Source organism: Heloderma suspectum, chromosome 2 (assembly GCF_057233095.1).
Source record: "Heloderma suspectum isolate Gila_16-S chromosome 2, 16-S_ref, whole genome shotgun sequence".
Lineage (NCBI taxonomy): Eukaryota > Metazoa > Chordata > Lepidosauria > Squamata > Helodermatidae > Heloderma > Heloderma suspectum.
The window spans coordinates 165,223,171-165,243,881 of NC_139459.1; the positions used below are offsets into that span (position 1 = coordinate 165,223,171).

General features: G+C 44.4%; 1 protein-coding gene across 1 annotated transcript; it reads left to right on the top strand.

Annotated features, from left to right (window-relative positions):
• Positions 1-282: 282 nt before the first annotated feature.
• Positions 283-20,180, top strand: LOC146353114 (uncharacterized). Its single transcript, XM_084832202.1, has 12 exons — positions 283-713; positions 1,395-1,533; positions 5,969-6,103; positions 6,641-6,758; positions 11,721-11,771; positions 13,810-13,887; positions 14,722-14,778; positions 16,634-16,693; positions 18,059-18,123; positions 18,818-18,899; positions 19,302-19,360; positions 19,925-20,180. The coding sequence occupies exons 2-12, from the start codon at positions 1,484-1,486 to the stop codon at positions 20,121-20,123; spliced, it is 954 nt and encodes a 317-aa protein (XP_084688328.1). The 5' UTR covers positions 283-713; positions 1,395-1,483; the 3' UTR covers positions 20,124-20,180.
• Positions 20,181-20,711: the final 531 nt, after the last annotated feature.

A 20,711-nucleotide genomic window follows, 5' to 3' on the forward strand; every position in this document is an offset into this window, starting at 1 on the left:
CGGCAGAGGATGAGATGGCTAGATAGCATCACGGATGCAATGAATATGAACTTGAGCACGCTCCGGGAGAGAGCGCAGGACAGGAAGGCCTGGCGTACTATGGTCCATGGGGTCACGAAGAGTCGGACACGACTGAACGACTGAACAACATAAGAAATGTCTATGTTTATACTGTGGGTGGAGAGATCAAGGATCTGCTAGCCAGGCCTGCTGTAGCTGGATCCTAGGAGTCTGAGATAAACTGGTAGAGACTTTCCTTTGGGGTGTCTTTCTTTTACTTTTGGCCAGCAAAAGTAAGCCAGCAAAGATGCAGGAGGCTCAGAAGACCTGGGAGAGAATACGTTGTTTTTACCAGGCCTAAATCTTTTTTATCCAGCATCCACCAATAATTTCTCACTGAACCCAACAATTTGTGATAACCTCCTTATTTCCTGTGGACTGTGCATTATTGTTTCTTTATTGTTCCATTGAAGGAGACTGTTCAAAGAAGAATTGTTGGATTTGAAGAGAGGCTTGAGTTAAACTGGCTGAAAAGGGCACATAGGCATGGAAACAGCACAGCTGGGCTAAGGTGGTTGCTAAGCAACCTATGGCTGTGTCATGGCAACCAGGCTTGGTGATGAATCTCAGAAGATCTGTTGGGCTGGACTGCTTGGTGGTCATAAACTGATGTCCCAGTTTGGCTCAGACTGGCCCCAGTTGGCAGAAATCAGGTAAATGCCTTATGATCCTTCCTTTAATGCTCACAAAAATGGGTATAGTGCTTCATGTGCCAAGTATCTATTCTCCTAAATTGCATTCACTTTTTGTTCACACGTTTGTGATGCATAGTTTTGGAATTATACCTATGCTTGTTCTAAAACCCATATTAGAGTAATACCGTTATTAGGCCGACCAAAAGATCACAAAAAATGTGGGAGCTTTCAATATCTCCAGTACTCTTCATAAGGCAAGAAGTTATAAAAAGCAGGTGAGGGGAAAATGGAGGAGGGGAAAATTTCTTTAAGTTCAGAGTCCCAAAAGTAGTTGGATCTGCAGTTCCCCCGAGGGCTGCTAGGAGCAAGAAATGTTAGATCCTCCATTTTTGAAAATATAAAATCCAGCTCTTCTCAGTAGTGTTTTCCATCACCAACTAGCTGGATTTTTTCCACTCCCCTATCCCCCCCCAACCTATTTTTATAACATACTGCCTGATGAAGAGATCTGGAGATCTCAAGTGCTTGCACATTTTTTGTGATCTTTTAGTTGGCCTAATAAATGTATTACACTAATATGGGTTTGGGAATTTTACTTACTGTCAACACAGCTACCTTTGCTTTTTCATGATGTGGTAGGTTCTCTCTTCTTTCTTCCCATTACTTCCCCTCCTCATCTAGAACAGCTTGTTCTCTTAGCTCTTTTTCAGAGTCTCCCAACATCCATGCTAGCACATGTGTTGAGTTTGCTCTAGAAGAGGGACTGGCTAACTGAAGAACTCAGCATCATGGATGTGGCACTGGGTCGAGGCAACAAACTAAAGCAAAGAAGTCCTGGGTATGTTTCTGACAACTTTTCTTTTGCTGCTTGACTGTGAGAGAGCTAATTGTGGGCAAGGGGTTTGGTAAGACCATGGGAAGAACATTCTAGAAATGCAGGCATCCTCAGCTCACCAAATGCAGAATAGTGAGGGCCAAACAAGAGGCAATGTTATTCACATCTTTATTGCCTGTGTGGCTGTTTAAAAAAATAAGTAAATAAGGGCAGAGAAGAGTGAACCAGATCAGGAGTGTGGCAAGGGGCTAGAGGAGCTTTAAGCCTTTGACTCTGCCACAGATCCAATTGGGCCATGAGAGCTTTCCTTCCACTGCCAACAGTAAGCATGGGGGTGTGGGGAGATATACTAAATTCAAATCAGGATCATGGTGGGGCCAAAGGGTTAAAGCCCTCCTCCTGTTGTGCCATGGTCTCAGTCTGATTCAGCTGCCCCCCCTCCACTGTTTAATTAAAAAAAAAAAAACAGCTACGCAAGGGATAAAGGCATTAACAATGTCACATTAGCGCTGTTACCAAGAGTAACAGAACAAATGGATCAAACCCACATTTTAGAGGGTGGGTAGGAGAGAGAGAGTTCTAATTATAGTCAACTTCTTCACTTTAAAGGACTGGACTGAGTGCATTTAACAGGTTCACAGATGTAAAACTCTCAACTGAGTAAAGACAGAAGGAACCTAGAACGTTTAGCCAACAGAAAATATGACACCTGGGTAAGGATAGCTACAAACATGTATGCGGGGAGAACAATTTTTTCTTTTATTTTAGGGCAGGCAAATGAAGAAACAATGTTAGCTTTTAGGGGGGTAGATTTACAGCCTGATCCTATGCAAGGAATTCTGCATAGGATCAGAAATCCCTCTTCTCCCACCTCCTCCAACACCATGCCACTTTTCCCCCTCTTCTGCAACCTCAGCAGGTTGCATTGTATAAAACAGGGATGTAGACTGTGTGGCCCACCAGATCTTTTGTTGTTGTTGTTCAGTCGTTAAGTCATGTCCGACTCTTCGTGACCCCATGGACCATAGCACGCCAGGCCTTCCTGTCCTGCGCTCTCTCCCAGAGTGTGCTCAAGTTCATATTCATTGCATCGGTGATGCTATCTAGCCATCTCATCCTCTGCCGTCCCCTTCTCCTTTTGCCTTCAGTCTTTCCCAGCATCAGGGGCTTTTCCAGAGAGTTTTCTCTTCGCATTAGGTGGCCAAAATATTTGAGCTTCAGCTTCAGTATCTGTCCTTCCAATGAGCAGTCAGGGTTGATTTCCTTTAGTATGGACAGATTTGACCTCCTTGCAGTCCAGGGGACTCGTAAGAGTCTTCTCCAGCACCACAGTTCAAAAGCATCAATTCTTCGGCGCTCAGCCTTCCTTATAGTCCAGCTCTCACAGCCATACATTACTACTGGGAAAACCATAGCTTTGATTAGACGGGCCTTTGTCGGCAAGGTGATGTCTCTGCTTCTTACTATGCTGTCTAGGTTGGCCATAGCTTTCCTCCCAAGGAGCAAACGTCTTTTAATTTCATGGCTACAGTCACCGTCTGCGGTGATCTTGGAGCCCAAGAAAGTAAAATCTGTCACTGCTTCCATTACTTCCCCTTCTATATGCCAGGAAGTGATGGGGCCAGATGCCATGATCTTCGTTTTTTTAATGTTGAGTTTCAAACCAGCTTTTGCACTCTCCTCTTTCACCCTCAACAGGAGGCTCTTGAGATCCTCTCCACTTTCTGCCATTAGGGTGGTATCATCTGCATATTGGAGGTTGTTGATAATTCTCCCAGCAATCTTAATTCTGACCTCTGATTCATCCAACCCGGCATTTCTCATGATGTACTCTGCATATAAGTTAAATAAGCAGGGTGACAATATGCAGCCTTGTCGTAACCAATCGGTTGTTCCATGTCTGGTTCTTACTGTTGCTTCTTGACGCTCGTACAGGTTTCTTAGGAGACAGGTAAGGTGGTCTGGTACTCCCATCACTTTAAGAATTTGCCACAGTTTGTTGTGATCCACACAATCAAAGGCTTTAGCGTAGTCAATGAAGCAGAAATAGACGTTTTCTGGAATTCTCTTGCTTTCTCCATGATGCAGCGAATGTTGGCGATTTGATCTCTAGTTCCTCTGCCTCTTCGAAACCCAGCTTGTACTTCCGGTAGTTCTCGGTTCGCATACTGCTGAAGCCTAGCTTGTAGGATTTTGAGCATCACCTTGCTGGCATGTGAAATAAGCGCAATTGTGCGGTAGTTTGAACACTCTTTGGCGTTGCCCTTCTTTGGAATTGGAATGTAAACTGACCTTTTCCAGTCTTGTGGCCATTGTTGAGTGTTCCAAATTTGTTGGCATATTGAATGCAGCACTTTAACAGCATCATCTTTTAGGATTTTTAATAGCTCAGCTGGAATACTGTCATCTACGCTAGTTTTGTTGTTAGTAATGCTTCCCAAGTCCTACTTGACTTCACTTTCTAGGATGTCCGGCTCAAGTTCAGTGACTGCGCTATCATGGCTATCAGGGACATTCAGATCTTTCCTGTATAGTTCTTCTGTGTATTCTTTCCACCTCTTCTTAATCTCATCTGCTTCTGTTAGGTCCCTGTCTTCTTTGTCCTTTATCATGCCCGTTTTTGCACAAAACGTTCCCTTGAGATCTCCGATTTTCTTGAAGAGATCTCTAGTCTTTCCCATTCTGTTGTTTTCCTCGATTTCTTTGCATTGTTCATTTAAGAAGGCCTTCTTGTCTCTCCTTGCTATTCTCTGGAACTCTGCATTCAGTTGGATATATCTTCCCCTTTCTCCCTTGCTTTTTGCTTCCCTTCTTTCCTCAGCTACTTGTAAAGCCTCCTCAGACAGCCACTTGGCTTTCTTGCATTTCTTTTTCTTTGGGATGGATTTCGTTGCTGCCTCCTGAACAATGTTACGGACCTCCGTCCATAGTTCCTCAGGCACTCTGTCTATCAGGTCTAATCCCTGAAATCTATACCTCACCTCCACTGTGTATTCATAAGGGATATGATTTAGGTCATACCTGAATGGTTTAGTGGTTTTCCCTACGTTCTTCAATTTAAGCCGAAATTTTGCAAGAAGAAGCTCATGATCTGAGCCACAGTCAGCTCCAGGTCTTGTTTTGACTGACTGTATGGAGCTTCTCCATCTTTGGCTGCAAAGGCCATAATCAATCTGATTTCAATATTGACCATCTGGTGATGTCCATGTGTAGAGTTGTCTCTTGTGCTGTTGGAAAAGAGTGTTTGCTATGATCAGTGTGTTATCTTGGCAAAACTCTATTAACCTTTGTCCTGCTTAATTTTGAACACCAAGGCCATGCTTGCCTGTTATCCCGGTGATTTCTTGACTTCCTACTTTAGCATTCCAAAGTTCTAGAAGGTGTTGTAGGTCATCATAGAACCGATCAACCTCAGCTTCTTCGGCATCAGTGGTTGGGGCATAGACTTGAATTACTGTGATGTTGAATGGTTTGCCTTGGATTCGTACTGAGATCATTCTATCGTTTTTGAGATTGTACCCCAGTACTGCTTTTCCCACCCTTTTATTGACTATGAGTGCTACTCCATTTCTTCTAAGGGATTCTTGCCCACAATAGTAGATACGATGGTCACCTGAATTAAATTTGCCCATGCCTGTCCATTTTAGTTCGCTGATTCCCAAGATGTCGATGTTCAATCTTGCCATCTCATGTTTGACCACCTCCAACTTACCTTGATTCATTGATCTGACATTCCAGGTTCCTAAACAATATTGTTCTTTACAGCATCGGATTTTCTTTTCACCACCAGACACATCCACAGCTGAGTGTCCTTTCAGCTTTGGCCCAGCCGCTTCACTCTTTCTGGCGCTACTTGGAAATACCCTCTGCTCTTTCCCAGTAGTATATTGGACACCTTCCGACCTGAGGGGCTCATCTTCCGGTGTCATCTCTTTTAGCCTTGTGATACGTTCCATGGGGTTTTCTTGGCAAGAATACTGGAGTGGGTTGCCATTTCCTTCTCCAGTGGACCACATTTTGTCAGAACTCTGCCATGACCTGTCCGTCTTGGGTGGCCCTGCATGGCATAGCTCATGGCTTCACTGAGTTACGCAAGCCCCTTCGCCACAACAAGGCTGTGATAGCCTGCAAATCCCATCATCCCTCACCATTGGCTATGCTGGCTAGGGCTGATGGAAATTACAGTCTCCCAACATCTGGAGAGCTCCTTGTTTCCCACCTCTGATGTCAAAGAAAAAAGGACTCCAAAAAGAATCATGAGACTACATAAATCATGTAATTTAAAGGCAAGACAGGCAACTATCAGGTGTCTGTCTTTAGACACAAATCAGAGTTGAGGAACCAAGAGTGTCTCCCACTTGTACTGGTTCTTGGATTTCACAAGAGTGCCTCTAATGTCCATTCACTCCTCACTCAGTCTTTCCCCATCTAAACCCAGGAACCTTGAAGAGGAGAATGCTTGGCTGCAGGAGTGGATTCATGAAGAACTTGCCCATGGTGAAATCTGGCAGAAGCAATATGAGGCACTGTTGGAGCATCAGGCCCAGCTCTGCTCCTTGCTACAAGCCAAGAGGTGAGAGGCTCTTGCTGTCCACAATGTTGCTGCCCCTCCCTGCAGGAGCTGGAGAGAAACTGGCTCTCTAAAATTGGAAACAGGACATGAGAAACAGTACAAAAACCATTAAGTGGCTGTTCAGGATTTGCAGAAGGATGTGTATGGAGGTTTCAGTAAAGGCTTTGGACTGCTTGTTGCCTGAATATTAGTTGGCTGACAGGAAGCAGCAGCAGCCATGCCTCTGATTAATATATTTAGCACAATTTTTCAATAGTGGCTTAATCTAAAAAACAAACACATTCTGCAAAACTGCACAGGATTTGAGGGCCTATTTCTCAGATTATATAAAGAAGACCCTTGCAGCTGGGGGGCAGGGGGAGGGGGCGGGCAGCAGGGAGCAGAATATTACAGGCCAGTTCTGCCTGGTAAGATGAAGTGGAAGGGGCAGAAGTCCGTGGTAGGAAGGCCAGGGCACTTCTGGGTAAGGGAAGAACTTGTTATTAGGTCCCTGGCACAGTAGGTACTGGGGACACAGTGGACTCTTCCCCTCTGCAGTCTTCAACCTCTGGAGAAGAAGACCCGGGCACTGCAAGAGGAGCTGGAGGAAACCCAAGAAGCCCTGCAGGAGTTCCAGAATCGGAGCCGCCAACGCCAGCTGCACCTCAACAAGCAAGTGAGCCCCTTAGAGGGCATTTTGAAGGCCCTTTATTCTCCCCACAAACTCCTCCACAGGCCTGTTCCCCATCCCTTCACACAGCCATCAAGAGAGAGATGTGAGGATCAGTTGCATGGCATCATGTCTTCTAGATACTCCTGCAAATTTGTACTCAAAGTCTAGCAGGATAGCTGGCCCTAGAATGGCCCCATGAACTGAAAGGAAGGATGACTCCCCTTAGTTCATTGTGACTTTACAATCTATTAAGACAGAATCCCTTCTTCTGCTTTTATGGGGTAGACACACAACACCTCAATTCTGTAGTATCTCCTATTAGAATTGTGACTTATTAGCATTACCTCAAAGTGTTAGAAACTTAGTAATTCATCCGGAGCATGGACTGGAGGGAGTGGGGCAATTCTGTGGAAACGGAATTCCCTAAGTTCCATTAGCCCCTTCATGGATCACTGCCTTGTTGTGGCGAAGGGGCTTGCGTAACTCAGTGAAGCCATGAGCTATGCCATGCAGGGCCACCCAAGATGGACAAGTCATGGGGGAGAATTCTGACAAAACGTGGTCCACTGGAGAAGGAAATGACAACCTGCTCCAGTATTCTTGCCAAGAAAACCCCATGGAACGTATCACAAGGCTAAAAGAGATGACACCGGAAGATGAGCCCCTCAGGTCGGAAAGTGTCTAATACACTACTGGGGAAGAGCAGAGGGTATTTCCAAGTCGCGCCAGAAAGCGTGAAGCGGCTGGGCCAAAGCCGAAAGGCCACTCAGCTGTGGATGTGTCTGGTGGTGAAAAGAAAGTCCGATGCTGTAAAGAACAATATTCTTTAGGAACCTGGAATGTAAGATCAATGAATCAAGGTAAGCTGGAGGTGGTCAAACATGAGATGGCAAGATTGAACATCGACATCTTGGGAATCAGCAAACTAAAATGGACAAGCATGGGCGAATTTAATGCAGGTGACCATTATATCTACTACTGTGGGCAAGAATCCCTTAGAAGAAATGGAGTAGCACTCATAGTCAACAAAAGGGTGGGAAAAGCAGTACTGGGGTACAATCTTAAAAACGATAGAATGATCTCAGTACGAATCCAAGGCAAACTATTCAACATCACAGTAATTCACGTCTATGCCCCAACCACTGAGGCCGAAGAAGGTTCTAAGAAGGTTGATTGGTTCTATGAATACCTACAACATCTTCTAGAACTAACACCAAAAAAGATGTCCTCTTCATCATAGGTGATTGGAATGCTAAAGTAGGAAGTCAAGAAATCACCGGGATAACAGGCAAGCATGGCCTTGGTGTTCAAAATTAAGCAGGACAAAGGCTAATAGAGTTTTGCCAAGAGAACACGCTGATCATAGCAAACACTCTTTTCCAACAGCACAAGAGACGACTCTACACATGGACATTACCAGATGGTCAATATTGAAATCAGATTGATTATGTCCTTTGCAGCCAAAGATGGAGAAGCTCCATACAGTCAGTCAAAACAAGACCTGGAGCTGTTTGTGGCTCAGATCATGAACTTCTTGTTGCAAAATTTCGGCTTAAATTGAAGAATGTAGGGAAAACCACTAAACCATTCAGGTATGACTTAAATCATATCCCTTATGAATATGCAGTGGAGGTGAGGAATAGATTTACGGGATTAGACCTGATAGACAAAGTGTCTGAGGAACTATGGACGGAGGTCCGTAACATTGTTCAGGAGGCAGCAACTAAATCCATCCCAAAGAAAAAGAAATGCAAGAAAGCCAAGTGGCTGTCTGATGAGGCATTACAAGTAGCTGAGGAAAGAAGGGAAGCAAAAAGCAAGGGAGAAAGGGGAAGATATATCCAACTGAATGCAGAGTTCCAGAGAATAGCAAGGAGAGACAAGAAGGCCTTCTTAAATGAACAATGCAAAGAAATCGAGGAAAACAACAGAATGGGAAAGACTAGAGATCTGTTCAAGAAAATTGGAGATCTCAAGGGAATGTTTTGTGCAAAGACGGGCATGATAAAGGACAAAGAAGGCAGGGACCTAACAGAAGCAGATGAGATTAAGAAGAGGTGGAAAGAATACACAGAAGAACTATACAGGAAAGATCTGAATGTCCCTGATAGCTATGATAGTGCAGTCACTGAACTTGAGCTGGACATCCTAGAGAGTGAAGTCAAGTGGGCCTTAGGAAGCATTACTAACAACAAAGCTGGTGGAGATGACAATATTCCAGCTGAGCTATTTAAAATCCTAAAAGATGATGCTGTTAAAGTGCTGCACTCAATATGCCAACAAATTTGGAACACTCAACAGTGGCCACAAGACTGGAAAAGGTCAGTTTACATTCCAATTCCAAAGAAGGGCAGCGCCAAAGAGTGTTCAAACTACCGCACAATTGCGCTCATTTCACATGCCAGCAAGGTGATGCTCAAAATCCTACAAGCTAGGCTTCAGCAGCATGTGAACCGAGAACTACCGGAAGTACAAGCTGGGTTTCGAAGAGGCAGAGGAACTAGAGATCAAATCGCCAACATTCGCTGGATCATGGAGAGAGCAAGAGAATTCCAGAAAAACGTCTATTTCTGCTTCATTGACTATGCTAAAGCCTTTGATTGTATGGATCACAACAAACTGGCAAATTCTGAAAGAGATGGGAGTACCAGACCACCTTACCTGTCTCCTGAGAAACCTGTACGAGGGTCAAGTAGCAACAGTAAGAACCAGACATGGAACAACCGATTGGTTCAAAATTGGGAAAGGAGTACGACAAGGCTGCATATTGTCACCCTGCTTATTTAACTTATATGCAGAGTACATCATGAGAAACGCTGGGTTGGACGAATCACAGGTCGGAATTAAGATTGCCGGGAGAATTATGAACAACCGCAGATACGCAGACGATACCACCCTAATGGCAGAAAGCGAAGAGGATCTAAAGAGCCTCTTGTTGAGGGTGAAAGAGGAGAGTTCAAAAGCTGGTTTGAAACTCAACATTAAAAAAACGAAGATCATGGCATCTGGCCCCATCACTTCCTGGCATATGGAAGGGGAAGAAATGGAAGCAGTGACAGATTTTATTTTCTTGGGCTCCAAGATCACCGCAGACGGTGACTGTAGCCATGAAATTAAAAGACGCTTGCTCCTTCGGAGGAAAGCTATGGCAAACCTAGACAGCATAGTAAGAAGCAGAGACATCACCTTGCCAACAAAGGTCCGTCTAATCAAAGCTATGGTTTTCCCAGTAGTAATGTATGGCTGTGAGAGCTGGACTATAAGGAAGGCTGAGCGCCGAAGAATTGATGCTTTCGAACTGTGGTGCTGGAGAAGACTCTTATGAGTCCCCTGGACTGCAAGGAGGTGAAATCAGTCCAACCTAAAGGAAATCAACCCTGACTGCTCATTGGAAGGGCAGATACTGAAGCTGATGCTGAAATATTTTGGCCACCTAATGCGAAGAGAAAACTCCCTGGAAAAGCCCCTGATGCTGGGAAAGACTGAAGGCAAAAGGAGAAGGGGACGGCAGAGGATGAGATGGCTAAATAGCATCACCGATGCAATGAATATGGACTTGAGCACACTCTGGGAGAGAGTGGAGGACAGGAAGGCCTGGCGTGCTATGGTCCATGGGGTCACGAAGAGTCGGACACGACTTAATGACTGAACAACAACAAGTACCATTAATGCACAATAGCCCTCCAAATACTGGACTATATGGGTCTCTTCATTTGATCCAGCAAGGTCAGATCTACCCCTCATATCATATTACTACGATCCCATCACAATAACGCTATATCCCTCTTGCACGTTTATACTTCGTAGTGCACACAGTGACAGTTGTTGTGGTATTTTGGATAATACAGAATAAAAAGCCGGAAATAATGCTAGAAAAGTGGTATACGGAATGCGTAATATACCCAAATGGTTATCAGTGCACTTCAGTACTGTTTAGAAGCACTGTGTAAATCTAGCCCTAGTCAGTTCTTACCTTCTTATCTGTGGTTGATCTCTTCCCCTTTCCTGATAGAACAAACCTGAAGCCCTCCCCCTCCTCCTCCCCTCCATGCAACCGTTACCTCTGGGCAGAAATCTGATATATAGAGCCCAACCTCTATCTGTTTCCATGTGGTGTGCCTGAGGGTGAAGAAAAGATAATGTTACCATATCTTCTTAGAATGAACAATTAAAGCTTTTTAAGAACAATGTTTTAAATAGTACTTATAACAAATATATTTTGAAACTGTACATTAAGCAGAGATCATTGTTATAAACGGCTCTTTTTATGTTCTGTTTCTGAGCCCACAGCTTCTCTTTCTGGTGTCAATGATATTCCACTCCCATAAACACATTAAAAATCTAATCATGCCATTCTAGATGCATCTATTCTGTTACATTTATTTCTTATTATTTGAATACTTACATAAATTCTTGGAAGGAAAGGCTCCTCCTGTGCAAGCACCGGGTCATTACTGACCCCTAGAGGGATGCCTGCTTATGCTGCTGTTTTCATGGCAGACTATAGCGGGGTGGTTTGCCATTGCCTTCCCCAGTCGTGACTACTTTTCCCTCAGCAAGCTGGGTACTCATTTTACCGACCTCGGAAGAATGGAGGGCTGAGTCGACCTGAGCCGGCTACCCGAGACCGCTGGGATCGAACTCAGGTCGTGGGGAGCGTTTCGGTTTCAATACTGCCGCCTACCACCCTGCGCCACATGAGGCTCTACATAAATTCTTAGAGAAACAAAAAATTTTATATGTTGGTATACTTACTGCAGGTTTGTTTTGATAAGCAAACCACATTTTAAAATTCTTTATTCTGAGCTGGTGCAGCTTAATGACTAAGGCTGCAATCCTATATTCACGTGAGAGTAAGTCCAATGGGATTCAATGGGGCTTACTTCTGAGTAGACATGTATAGGATTGAGCTCTAAGAGCCTCAAATCAGGAAATCACTTGTTCCTGCTCTTCATTAAATTACAGGAAAAAGAAAATCAGAGAATGGCTGAGACAGTTAAAGAATTGGAAAAAAAGGTGAGTCTACTGAGGGGATAGAGTTGTAGGCAACAGGGATTGACAGGTCTGTGGCAATCTCAGTCTTGCCGAGATTGTCTGATGTTTTAAGATCACGCTCATTCTGTCCCCTTTCCACATAATCCTGAGATGTCAAAAAGAAATTGGCATGGAAATGTATACCTTTTTGTGCACATTTTAAAATTTATTCATTTTTCCAACTACTTTACAGTGCTGTAATGCAGTTTTGTGTGCATATATTTTCTCAATACGTGCATTTTTGCACATTTTCCTGTAATATGGGCATGGGGGGGGCACTTTTCCTGAGATGAGCTGCATCATGAAGCTTGCAAAAATGCAGATTTTGGTATGCAACTCTATCTCAGTTTGCTTAGAGAGGTGTGGATTGGGTTAATCTATAAAAAATCCTCAATAAAGCAAATTTCTCACCTATCCCTAGTAGCTGTCCTGTACTGTTCCCATCCCTTGTTCCTGACTGTAAGGCCCAGTTTCTACATACAGCAGAATCAAGTGATTAAACTGTTGCTAGACAGTATCATGTCAGGATGCAAAGGAGGAATTGTTTGTTTGTTTGTTTGTTCGTTCTTTGGCTAGGTCACCAAACACTCATTGCATGTTGAAAACTAGTGTGTCAAAGAGGAGGGCTTAGCTTTCTCCCAGGCACATGCTTTCATAGAATAGTAGGGTTGGAAGGGGCCTACAAGGCCACTTTATTTGTGCTCAGTGGATCTTCTATTTTCTTTAGCACTTCATGGGCAGCCTTAAGTGGAGTAGTGCAAGAAAGCATTAGTACTTGATTCTCATGCATATAAAAACTGGAATCTAGGGGGAGATGAGGAAGGGTAGAGTGGCCAAATGACCCCTGCTGGTGGGTGGCGTCGGTAATGCTGGCAACTGTTCGTTGTGTGTAAGTATTGCTAGAACTTTCTGGTCCTAGTTTCAGCTTGGGAAATGGTTTGGGCGGGAGCCCTCTAAGCATAGAGAGGGGAGCTTTCCGATTCCGAATAGGTTGGAAGATAGGAACAAGGACAGGAGCCCTTAAATTCGGGTCAAGCAAAGCAACGTTGATGGACTCCACATCTCGTTTCATGATACTGGTCATACTAGCCATTCAGGACAAAGTCCTGAAACACAAAGTGGGGGGGAACTGTCACTATATGAATACAACAGCAGCCACAATTTGCCACCCGCCATCCCCAGGCCATTTCCTCAGCAAGTTGTAGGGATTTTTCTGGAACTGCAGGAGTGATGGAAGGACAGAATACCTCGAACCCTATGGGGGAAAGACGTGTCTGGCAAAAGGGAAGGTGGGGGCATCAGCAGTTCTGCAGCTGATGCCAAGTATTGTCCTTTAGGCAGGCACACTGGAATGAAAGGGCATAAGAAGAACCATGCTAGATCAAACAAAGATTCGTCCAGTCCAGTATAGTGTTTCCTATAGTGATTGCCATATGCTTTGGTGAAGCCCGCAAGCAGGGTGTAAAGGCAACCTTCCCCCATTCCTTATCCCCAGAAGCATTTGATATTGAGAGATATGCTGCCTCCAGACATGGAGGTTTCATTTAGCTAACATGGAGAATAGCTGTTGATAGAGTTATTCTGCATGAATGTGTCTAAAGCCTTTTTGGAGAACAGGTGAAGATGGGTGGGCAGGCCAATAAAATGAGTCAAATGTTAATATTTTTTGCTTAGGGAGTCAAAGTGCCTGAGACCAACCCTGTTTTTGCCTCTTTCCTTCTCTCTACCAAGAAGTGTGTGCTTCAGCCAAGTATCTGAGAATCTTATTCAAATGGTTCTAGTCAGGTGAGAGCTTTCTGGAATCCCAGTAGGAAACATAAGACACATGCACACTTAATATTTGTTGCTGCAACTTCTAGAAAATGGTCTAAAAGTGTGGAACAATACTTAGCAGGTCTTACTGAAATGATCACAACATGGTTGCTGACCCAGGTTTCAGGTCTTTAAGGGGTTCCCCAGGACTGCTTCCTTTTACACATCCACTCCTGAAAACTTTGGTTTCTATTATAATTACACACAGGTCTTCAAGCAACAGTTGGAGGAGAAGTCCAGCAAGGACATTTTGAAGGAGCTAAGAACAGAAGGCAATGAACTGAAGGTGAGGTCCAGATGCTTTGTACATCTGAGTATAGGACCAGCTAGACTGGGAAACCAAAGGAGAACCTCGCAGCAATGCTAGAATCTACCAGCAAAGTACTCCTGTAGGTAGGAAAAAAGTGTGGAATAAGCAGTCGTGCATACAGTTTGCTACTGTACATGCCAACTACCCTTATTTTTCTGGTAGTTGTCTGTGATAAATCATGGGTCCTATTTTGCCTTCTGGGAAGATTTTGCAGATGCCTGTTTTAGGGGATCGTGACAGTGCTTTTTATAAAAATCTTGTCAGTGAGTTGCTAGAGTTGACATTCTTTCGGTTTTAGCCTCTTTTCTTGGATATGTAGATGTTAAACCTAGGAAAATGGAGCAGATGCATCTTGTCTCTATTGCACATGCATACATGTGAGGTGCTTCCTGGCTAGGCTTTTATTGCACCATCGCCCTGCGTCATTCACAGAATTGTACGGGGGTGGGGGAGGTGTCCAGACAACATTGTCTTTCACTCATAATCCTCCTACATTTTCCCACCATTCCTTCCATCTTAAGAAAAAAGGCAGAAGAAGCAGTAGAAAAACCTAGAAGGTTTATGAGTGGAAGATACTGTCGTCTGGACCCCATGTGAAATCCAATTAATGAGGCAAGGTGGTGGTGCGATAAAAGCCTTGTCTGGAAACACCCATAGGAATCTAGGGTCACATCCCAGTTCTGGGACAGAAGTAAGGTCAAGGCTTACTGGGATTAGAGGACAACTCAGATGGCAGGTGGCTGGCTGGGCATTTTCATTTGAATGAAGAAGGCTGTTGCAAGCATGTTCTGTTTCTCCTCATTTCCACAGAGGCACTTGTCTGAATGGGAGGCCAAGTGGAAGACAAGGAATGACAGGATTAGACAGGTAAGAACATAAGAAGAGCCATGCTGGATCAGAACAAGGGTCCATCTAGTCCAGCATTCTGCTCACACAGTGGCCAGCCAGCTGCTCATGGGAAGCCCACAATTAGGACATGAGTGCAACAGTGCCCTCCTGCCCATGTTCCCCAGCAACTGGTGTACATAGGCATACTGCCTCTGGTACTGGAGGTAGCCCATAGCCATCAGGGCTAGTAGACATTGATAGCTTTCTCCAGGAATTTGTCTAACCCCCTTTATAAACCATCCAAATTGGTGGCCATCACTACATTTTGAGGTAGTGAATTCCATAGTTTAACTATGCGCTGTGTGAAGAAGTACTTCCTTTTATCTGTCCCAAATCTCCCACCAGTCAGCTTCATGGGATGACTCCAGGTTCTAGTATTATAAGAGAGGGAGAAACATGTCTCCCTATCCACATTCCCCACATCATGCATAATTTTGCACACCTCTGTCATGTATTCTCTTCTCCAAGCTAAACAATCCCAGCTGTTGTAACCTTCCCTCATGGTGGAGTTGCTCCAGCCCCTTGATCATTTTAGTTCAGTCAGGTAAACTCAGATACGCTTGTGGCTTCAATGTACCCACATTCCTGATGGCAAAATGGGGGAACTTTTTGCCTTTGGCTTAAATGGAAATCAAGGCAGGGGCTAGCTTTGAAACTGTTCTAGTCACTAATATTTTAACAAGGTAGTTAATAGCAGAAAAATAACTTTTTAAAAATGATTTTAAAATGTATTATAGGGATATAGTGCTATACCCCTGTAATACTATTAAAAAAAAAAAAAAACCATTGAAAAATCCTTTCTGGTCACATCCATTAATGAACTTCCTAAAACGTCAGTGACTAGAAAGAGTTTTCCCCATAATTTATTTAAATATAATAGCATTTTAGGGGTATGGTGCTATAACACTCTTTCATTGAAGTGGTATTTCACTACTGTGGAGAGCAATCCTACGCCCCCTAGACAGCATCTGGGGGACATAAGATTGTTCGGTTTCCTGGGTCTGAGGTCAGAAACGGGGCTCCGACCTTGGAGCCAGAAAACTGCACTCCCTGCCTCCCCCGCCCCCCTAGCCAGCATGGAGAGAACTGCACTGGCTACCTCTCTGTGCTCAGAAAATAGAGTGTGGAGACGGGAAAAGGGGGCATTCCCAGGGGTAGGGAGGGGAGGAAACTGGGGTGGCAGCCATATGACAAATCCTGTGGCCACCCCAGCCTCCTTCCCTCCCCGATGCCTTAAATGCAGAGCGGGAGGTTCCACATACCTCCTGCTCTGCATAGGACACTTGTAAGCCTCTGAGTACCCAGGGCAGATCACATAGGACTGTGTTCTTAATTTAAAAAAATAGCCAAAAATGTGTGTTAGCACTATTTCAAAGTCAATTTTTTTTAAAACCTGTGATAAAAATGGTGCTTACTGCAAAGGGTATAGTCCCTATAGTATTCTGTAGTAAATATGTCGTTGAGCTGTGATAGGTTTAGCTGCCTGATAAGTCACTATCCATATTAAAACCATGTTCTTTTTTAAAAAAATGGAGGAGTAGCACTAATGGCATTGGTGTGGATGGATCATAGTGGGATGTACCTACTGAAAATGCACAAGATTGTGTGGAAAGTCAATTGCAATTCCACTTCTAGCTTGCAGTGGAAGAGTAATGACTCGTTAGCATTAGGAGCTGCCTGAATACACCCCAAGCTGGGCAGTCCCAAGTGCCTAAATGTGAGATTGGCTAATCCTTAGGAAGGATTGCTAGGAAGGCAATTAGGGGTAGACAGGTCTTCTTTGTTGTGGTTGAAATCAGACCAAAATACTTCTGTTTTGTTGTGGGGATTTCAGAAACAGCACCAGATTGAGAAGCTGAGCACCACCATCCAAGGATTGTCTCTGAGGAGCCAGGTATGTCCTACCTACCCAGCCAGCCTCTGTTCCAAGAGCCACAGTTGCTGCATGTGTCAGGCTGACACTACCCTACTCACGGTCCTAATGGAGTCACAGAGATGGCCCTACCATGAGACAAAGTGAAGCAGTCGCCTCAGGTGGCAGACTTGGGGCACCATTGAAGTATGCATACAAACAGACATACAAATCAGGGTGTTGTATTTTTTCTTCCCCAGCTTGAGCGTAGCTTCTACTTTCCTTTGCAACCAATTTGACAACTGTACTGGTTACTGGCCAGTGAATCAAACACTGATTTAGTAGTTGGCCTTGAACCTCTCCCTGCTGCCTGGTTAAAAAAAGCACACACTTTTTAAAGAGACGTGTACAATTATTCAGTCGAATGTATATTTATTATCTCCCTTGCCCATTTAAAAGCAGAACCAATGTTTTAAATGTTGAAAATCTGCTTTGGGGAGAAGGGGGGACCGGATTGTGTTAATTGCTTTACCTGTTACTATCCAGTCAGCACTGTGTACTGCAACTTCTGGTGCAAGTAAGGATGACAGGTTTTCCCTGAACTTGATCCTGGGAAGACGATTGTATGTCTGAGCAAAATATAGTGAGTCCCCTTCTACAGCTGGTGCTGTGCTAAAATTATGCATGCCTGGATACACCCAAAGCTGGGTGGGGAACCATCAGATCTGGCGTCTGGGGGGTGAATCCGTTAAGAGATTCTTCTGCATGGGCTGCGCTGAAACAGGCAGATGTCCCATCAGAACACAGTGAGCTGCCATTTGACATTTCTGCCTTAGATATCAAAAAGTTTTAGTGCCAAACTATATGTTATGTTATTCACACGTTTAAAAAAGCGTGCTTAAACTATTTTTATTTCGATGAAAAAGCAGCCATGGGATCTCAGTTCAGGACATGGTCCTGATCTAGGTTGGACCCTATACCAGTCTCCTGCCGAAAACTGCTCACCTCTCTCCCTGCTGCTATTTGCCTGCAAAGGTGCTATTTACTGCAAATAGCAGCCAGGGAAAGGATGATTTCCATGTAGTTTGGCCCTTAGATGTGAATAGTAGGCATGGGCAGGGGATGATTCCAGCTGGGACCATGCCTGCTAAATTTCTTCTGCTATTCCTAGAAGAATCTGATTCCCCTTCTGACTGCAGTCTGATGTTGCTAAATGACATACAATGCTTCCCAACCTGGAGTCCTAAGGACCAGACATCCATATCGTACTCAGATTCTCTCTTCCCTTCCAGTTAATGGTTCACTGTAGAGTCTGCAGCCTGATTCCTTGAACTGGGGTATGGAGTGTGTGGATTTCTAAAGCAGGGTTCTTGTTCTTTTTCCCTCTGTTTCTCAAAAATGTTGAAGGAGCTCCACAGAAACATCACCCTTCTGGAAGACAGTGTGATGGAAGCTCAGCAGGAAGTAGCGCTGTAAGGGTGATCCAATACATTATCCTGGTTGGTTGTGATGAGGCAGAGAGGCAAACTGATCTGCTAAATGAATGATTTAGCCAGCATGTTGGTCAAAGCCCTGGGTTCAAATCCCAGCTCGGCTATGGAATGGATGGCCCTGGACAGGACAGTCTTGCACTCAGTTCCCTGTCTGTAAAGTGGGAGCAGTAGTTACATGTATCAGAGGGAATATAGCAACATGAATGTTGGGATTATAGGCTGGAAACTGTAAACAAACACAAGCAAATACCCCCATGTTTTGGGGTTAACTATATGTTATCAATTAAAATGCAAAACTTGCAGACTGCTCATAGTTATTGAAGTTAGTTCTGGAGTTTGCTAAAGCTGGCCGTCCAGAGACATAATGCTTATCCACAAGAAGCATTCTGTGTCTATGAAAGAAAGAGTGGAGGAGGGTCGCCCATGTTTTTGCAGATGTCACTTGGGTAAACTCACAGCTTTGGAGACCCAGGAGTCAATGTAACATTGTCCCTGGGAATGAAGTGGGATCAAAGGGGAGAAAATACTATCAAGAGAACTTTGTCTGGGGCCCACATGACATTGTGTCCTTGAAGCTGTGTCCTTTCCTGTCCTACCTTCTGCATTTATTCTGGCCTGAGTGGGAAGAAGATGGCTTCCCACTCGAAAAATTTAATGCTATGTTCTGTTTTAGCTTCCAGAAAGAAGTGCTGTCTGGACAGGCGGAAAACCCAGCTGGAGGCATTCTTTGGGAGGAACGAGCATGTGACCAGATGGTATGAGGGGCCTGAAGGATTTGACAAGAGTGCAGGAGTAGGGGGAGCAGGACTGGGACATATATGGTTCATGTGAATTGTCTTAAAGAAGCAAGTCAGAGTCATTCCTGTGGCTTAAACAGAATGAAGGGGGGAAAGGATAGCACATAAACTCTGTCCTCAGCATCCCAGAAGCGCTTTTCAAAATTCAGGTGGCATAGAACTAGAAAACCAAACCAGGGGTTTTAGTGTTGATTCTTGCTGCATTTCTTCCTATTTAATCCCCTGTTGCCTTCAGAGAGAGAGTGTTTTCTTCTGTAATCCACCATGTACCCTACTTGCTTTGTAATGAATGGAGGCTGCGCATTCCCCATGCTTAATGGATCACATGAACCTCACGCTCTGCTTTTCCTGTTCTCCTAGAAAAGACTTCCATGCCTGGAACCAGGCAGAATCAATTCCAAAGAGAAGCTCCTTTCCATGTGAGTCACACAATGGACTTTCAGAGGGATGGAATTTGGATATAGTAGAATGGGAAGACATGAAATAGAAGAGTCTGGGATGGGGGACAGAAGAGGCAGGCATAGGCAGCATGCATTGATGGAGTAGGCTGGTGGTTTGCAGGCTGTTTCCTAAGGGATGGTATGTTTCTTGGAAACAGCAGGGGTTTCTCAATGAGAAGATCAGTAAAGAAGGCCAAGCATCCCTGAAAGACATGTTATCCACACAATGCTGTTTCCCACAAGGAAGCATTGGGTGTGTTCTAGGACAGCTCATATGGGGCGAAGGTGAGGCTCAGGAGGCTTACCCAGCATCCCATGTAAACTGTGCACCTTAGAATACTCTCTATAAGCCTTTGAAATGTGCAGGAGCTCAATAGCATACAGATTGATATGGAAAGAGCTCCCTGAAGGCATGTGTGAACCACTGGGAACCATACCAACCTGTGCAACAGACTTTGTGTTAGGTATTTTTCCCCCTACAGCTTTAATCGATACCCTGTTTCTCTGCCTTTAGGCCATTCTTTCCTCTTGTCTCTCTTGCAGATCCTTCCCACGTCCTACTGTTCGAGCTGCCTGGAGCCTGCTGTGGGCTTTAGCGAAGGCTGTGCTCCTGATCCTGCTGTTGGCTCTGTTCTTCCGCTTCCTTCGTGGCTGGTTCTCCAGCCATCCATGTCCACAGCCCCATTCAGCTCCCTTGCTCTATATCCAGCCCAAGAGGCTATTGCCCCATTTATCGTCATGAAGGCATTTATGCTCCTGTCATTAATGTCCTTTAATAAAGTGTAATAGTAAGCAAACCAAACTTGTCTCTACCTGAAATCCAGGACCAAACTAGACATGACATTTATCACATGGTTTGCCATAGTATGGTTGAGTTTTCTTTAACAAATAGCCAGTGCAGGGGTGTCTAAACTAGACTGGCACTATATTATGAGCGACAAGCGGAGCTTTAACCCTTTGCTCTGTCATGGTCCTAACTGGAATTTACTCATGCCTGTTATTTGCAACCAGAGGAAAGCTCATGTGTGACAGGCTAGACTCTTTAATTGTGGCCTGTGCAGCTGATTTCATCTGTCACTGATTTCTTTCTCAAGTGTGATCCCAGGCCAATGCATTCAATCACAGGGTCACAAGAGCTTCTTTAAACTGCACTGCTGCAACCATTAATCAACTTCATATGTTCCAAAGTGGGAGGAAAAAGGCAGTGAAAGGGGAAGGTGGCCAAGCGCATTTCAAATAGGTTGCTCTTGGAGATATGATTGCAAACTGTTCTGAACCAAAGGAAACCAAACCTAAACATTTCCTCTATCAGCCAAGCAGGGTCTCAGAG

Bases quoted from the DNA above. Each gene is read 5' to 3' on its own strand.
- LOC146353114 (XM_084832202.1), top strand. From the start codon at position 1,484: ATGGATGTGGCACTGGGTCGAGGCAACAAACTAAAGCAAAGAAGTCCT. The intron at 14,779-16,633 runs GTAAGAACATAA...TGGGGATTTCAG, and splicing joins GGAATGACAGGATTAGACAG to AAACAGCACCAGATTGAGAA. The intron at 19,361-19,924 runs GTGAGTCACACA...TCTCTCTTGCAG, and splicing joins AAAGAGAAGCTCCTTTCCAT to ATCCTTCCCACGTCCTACTG.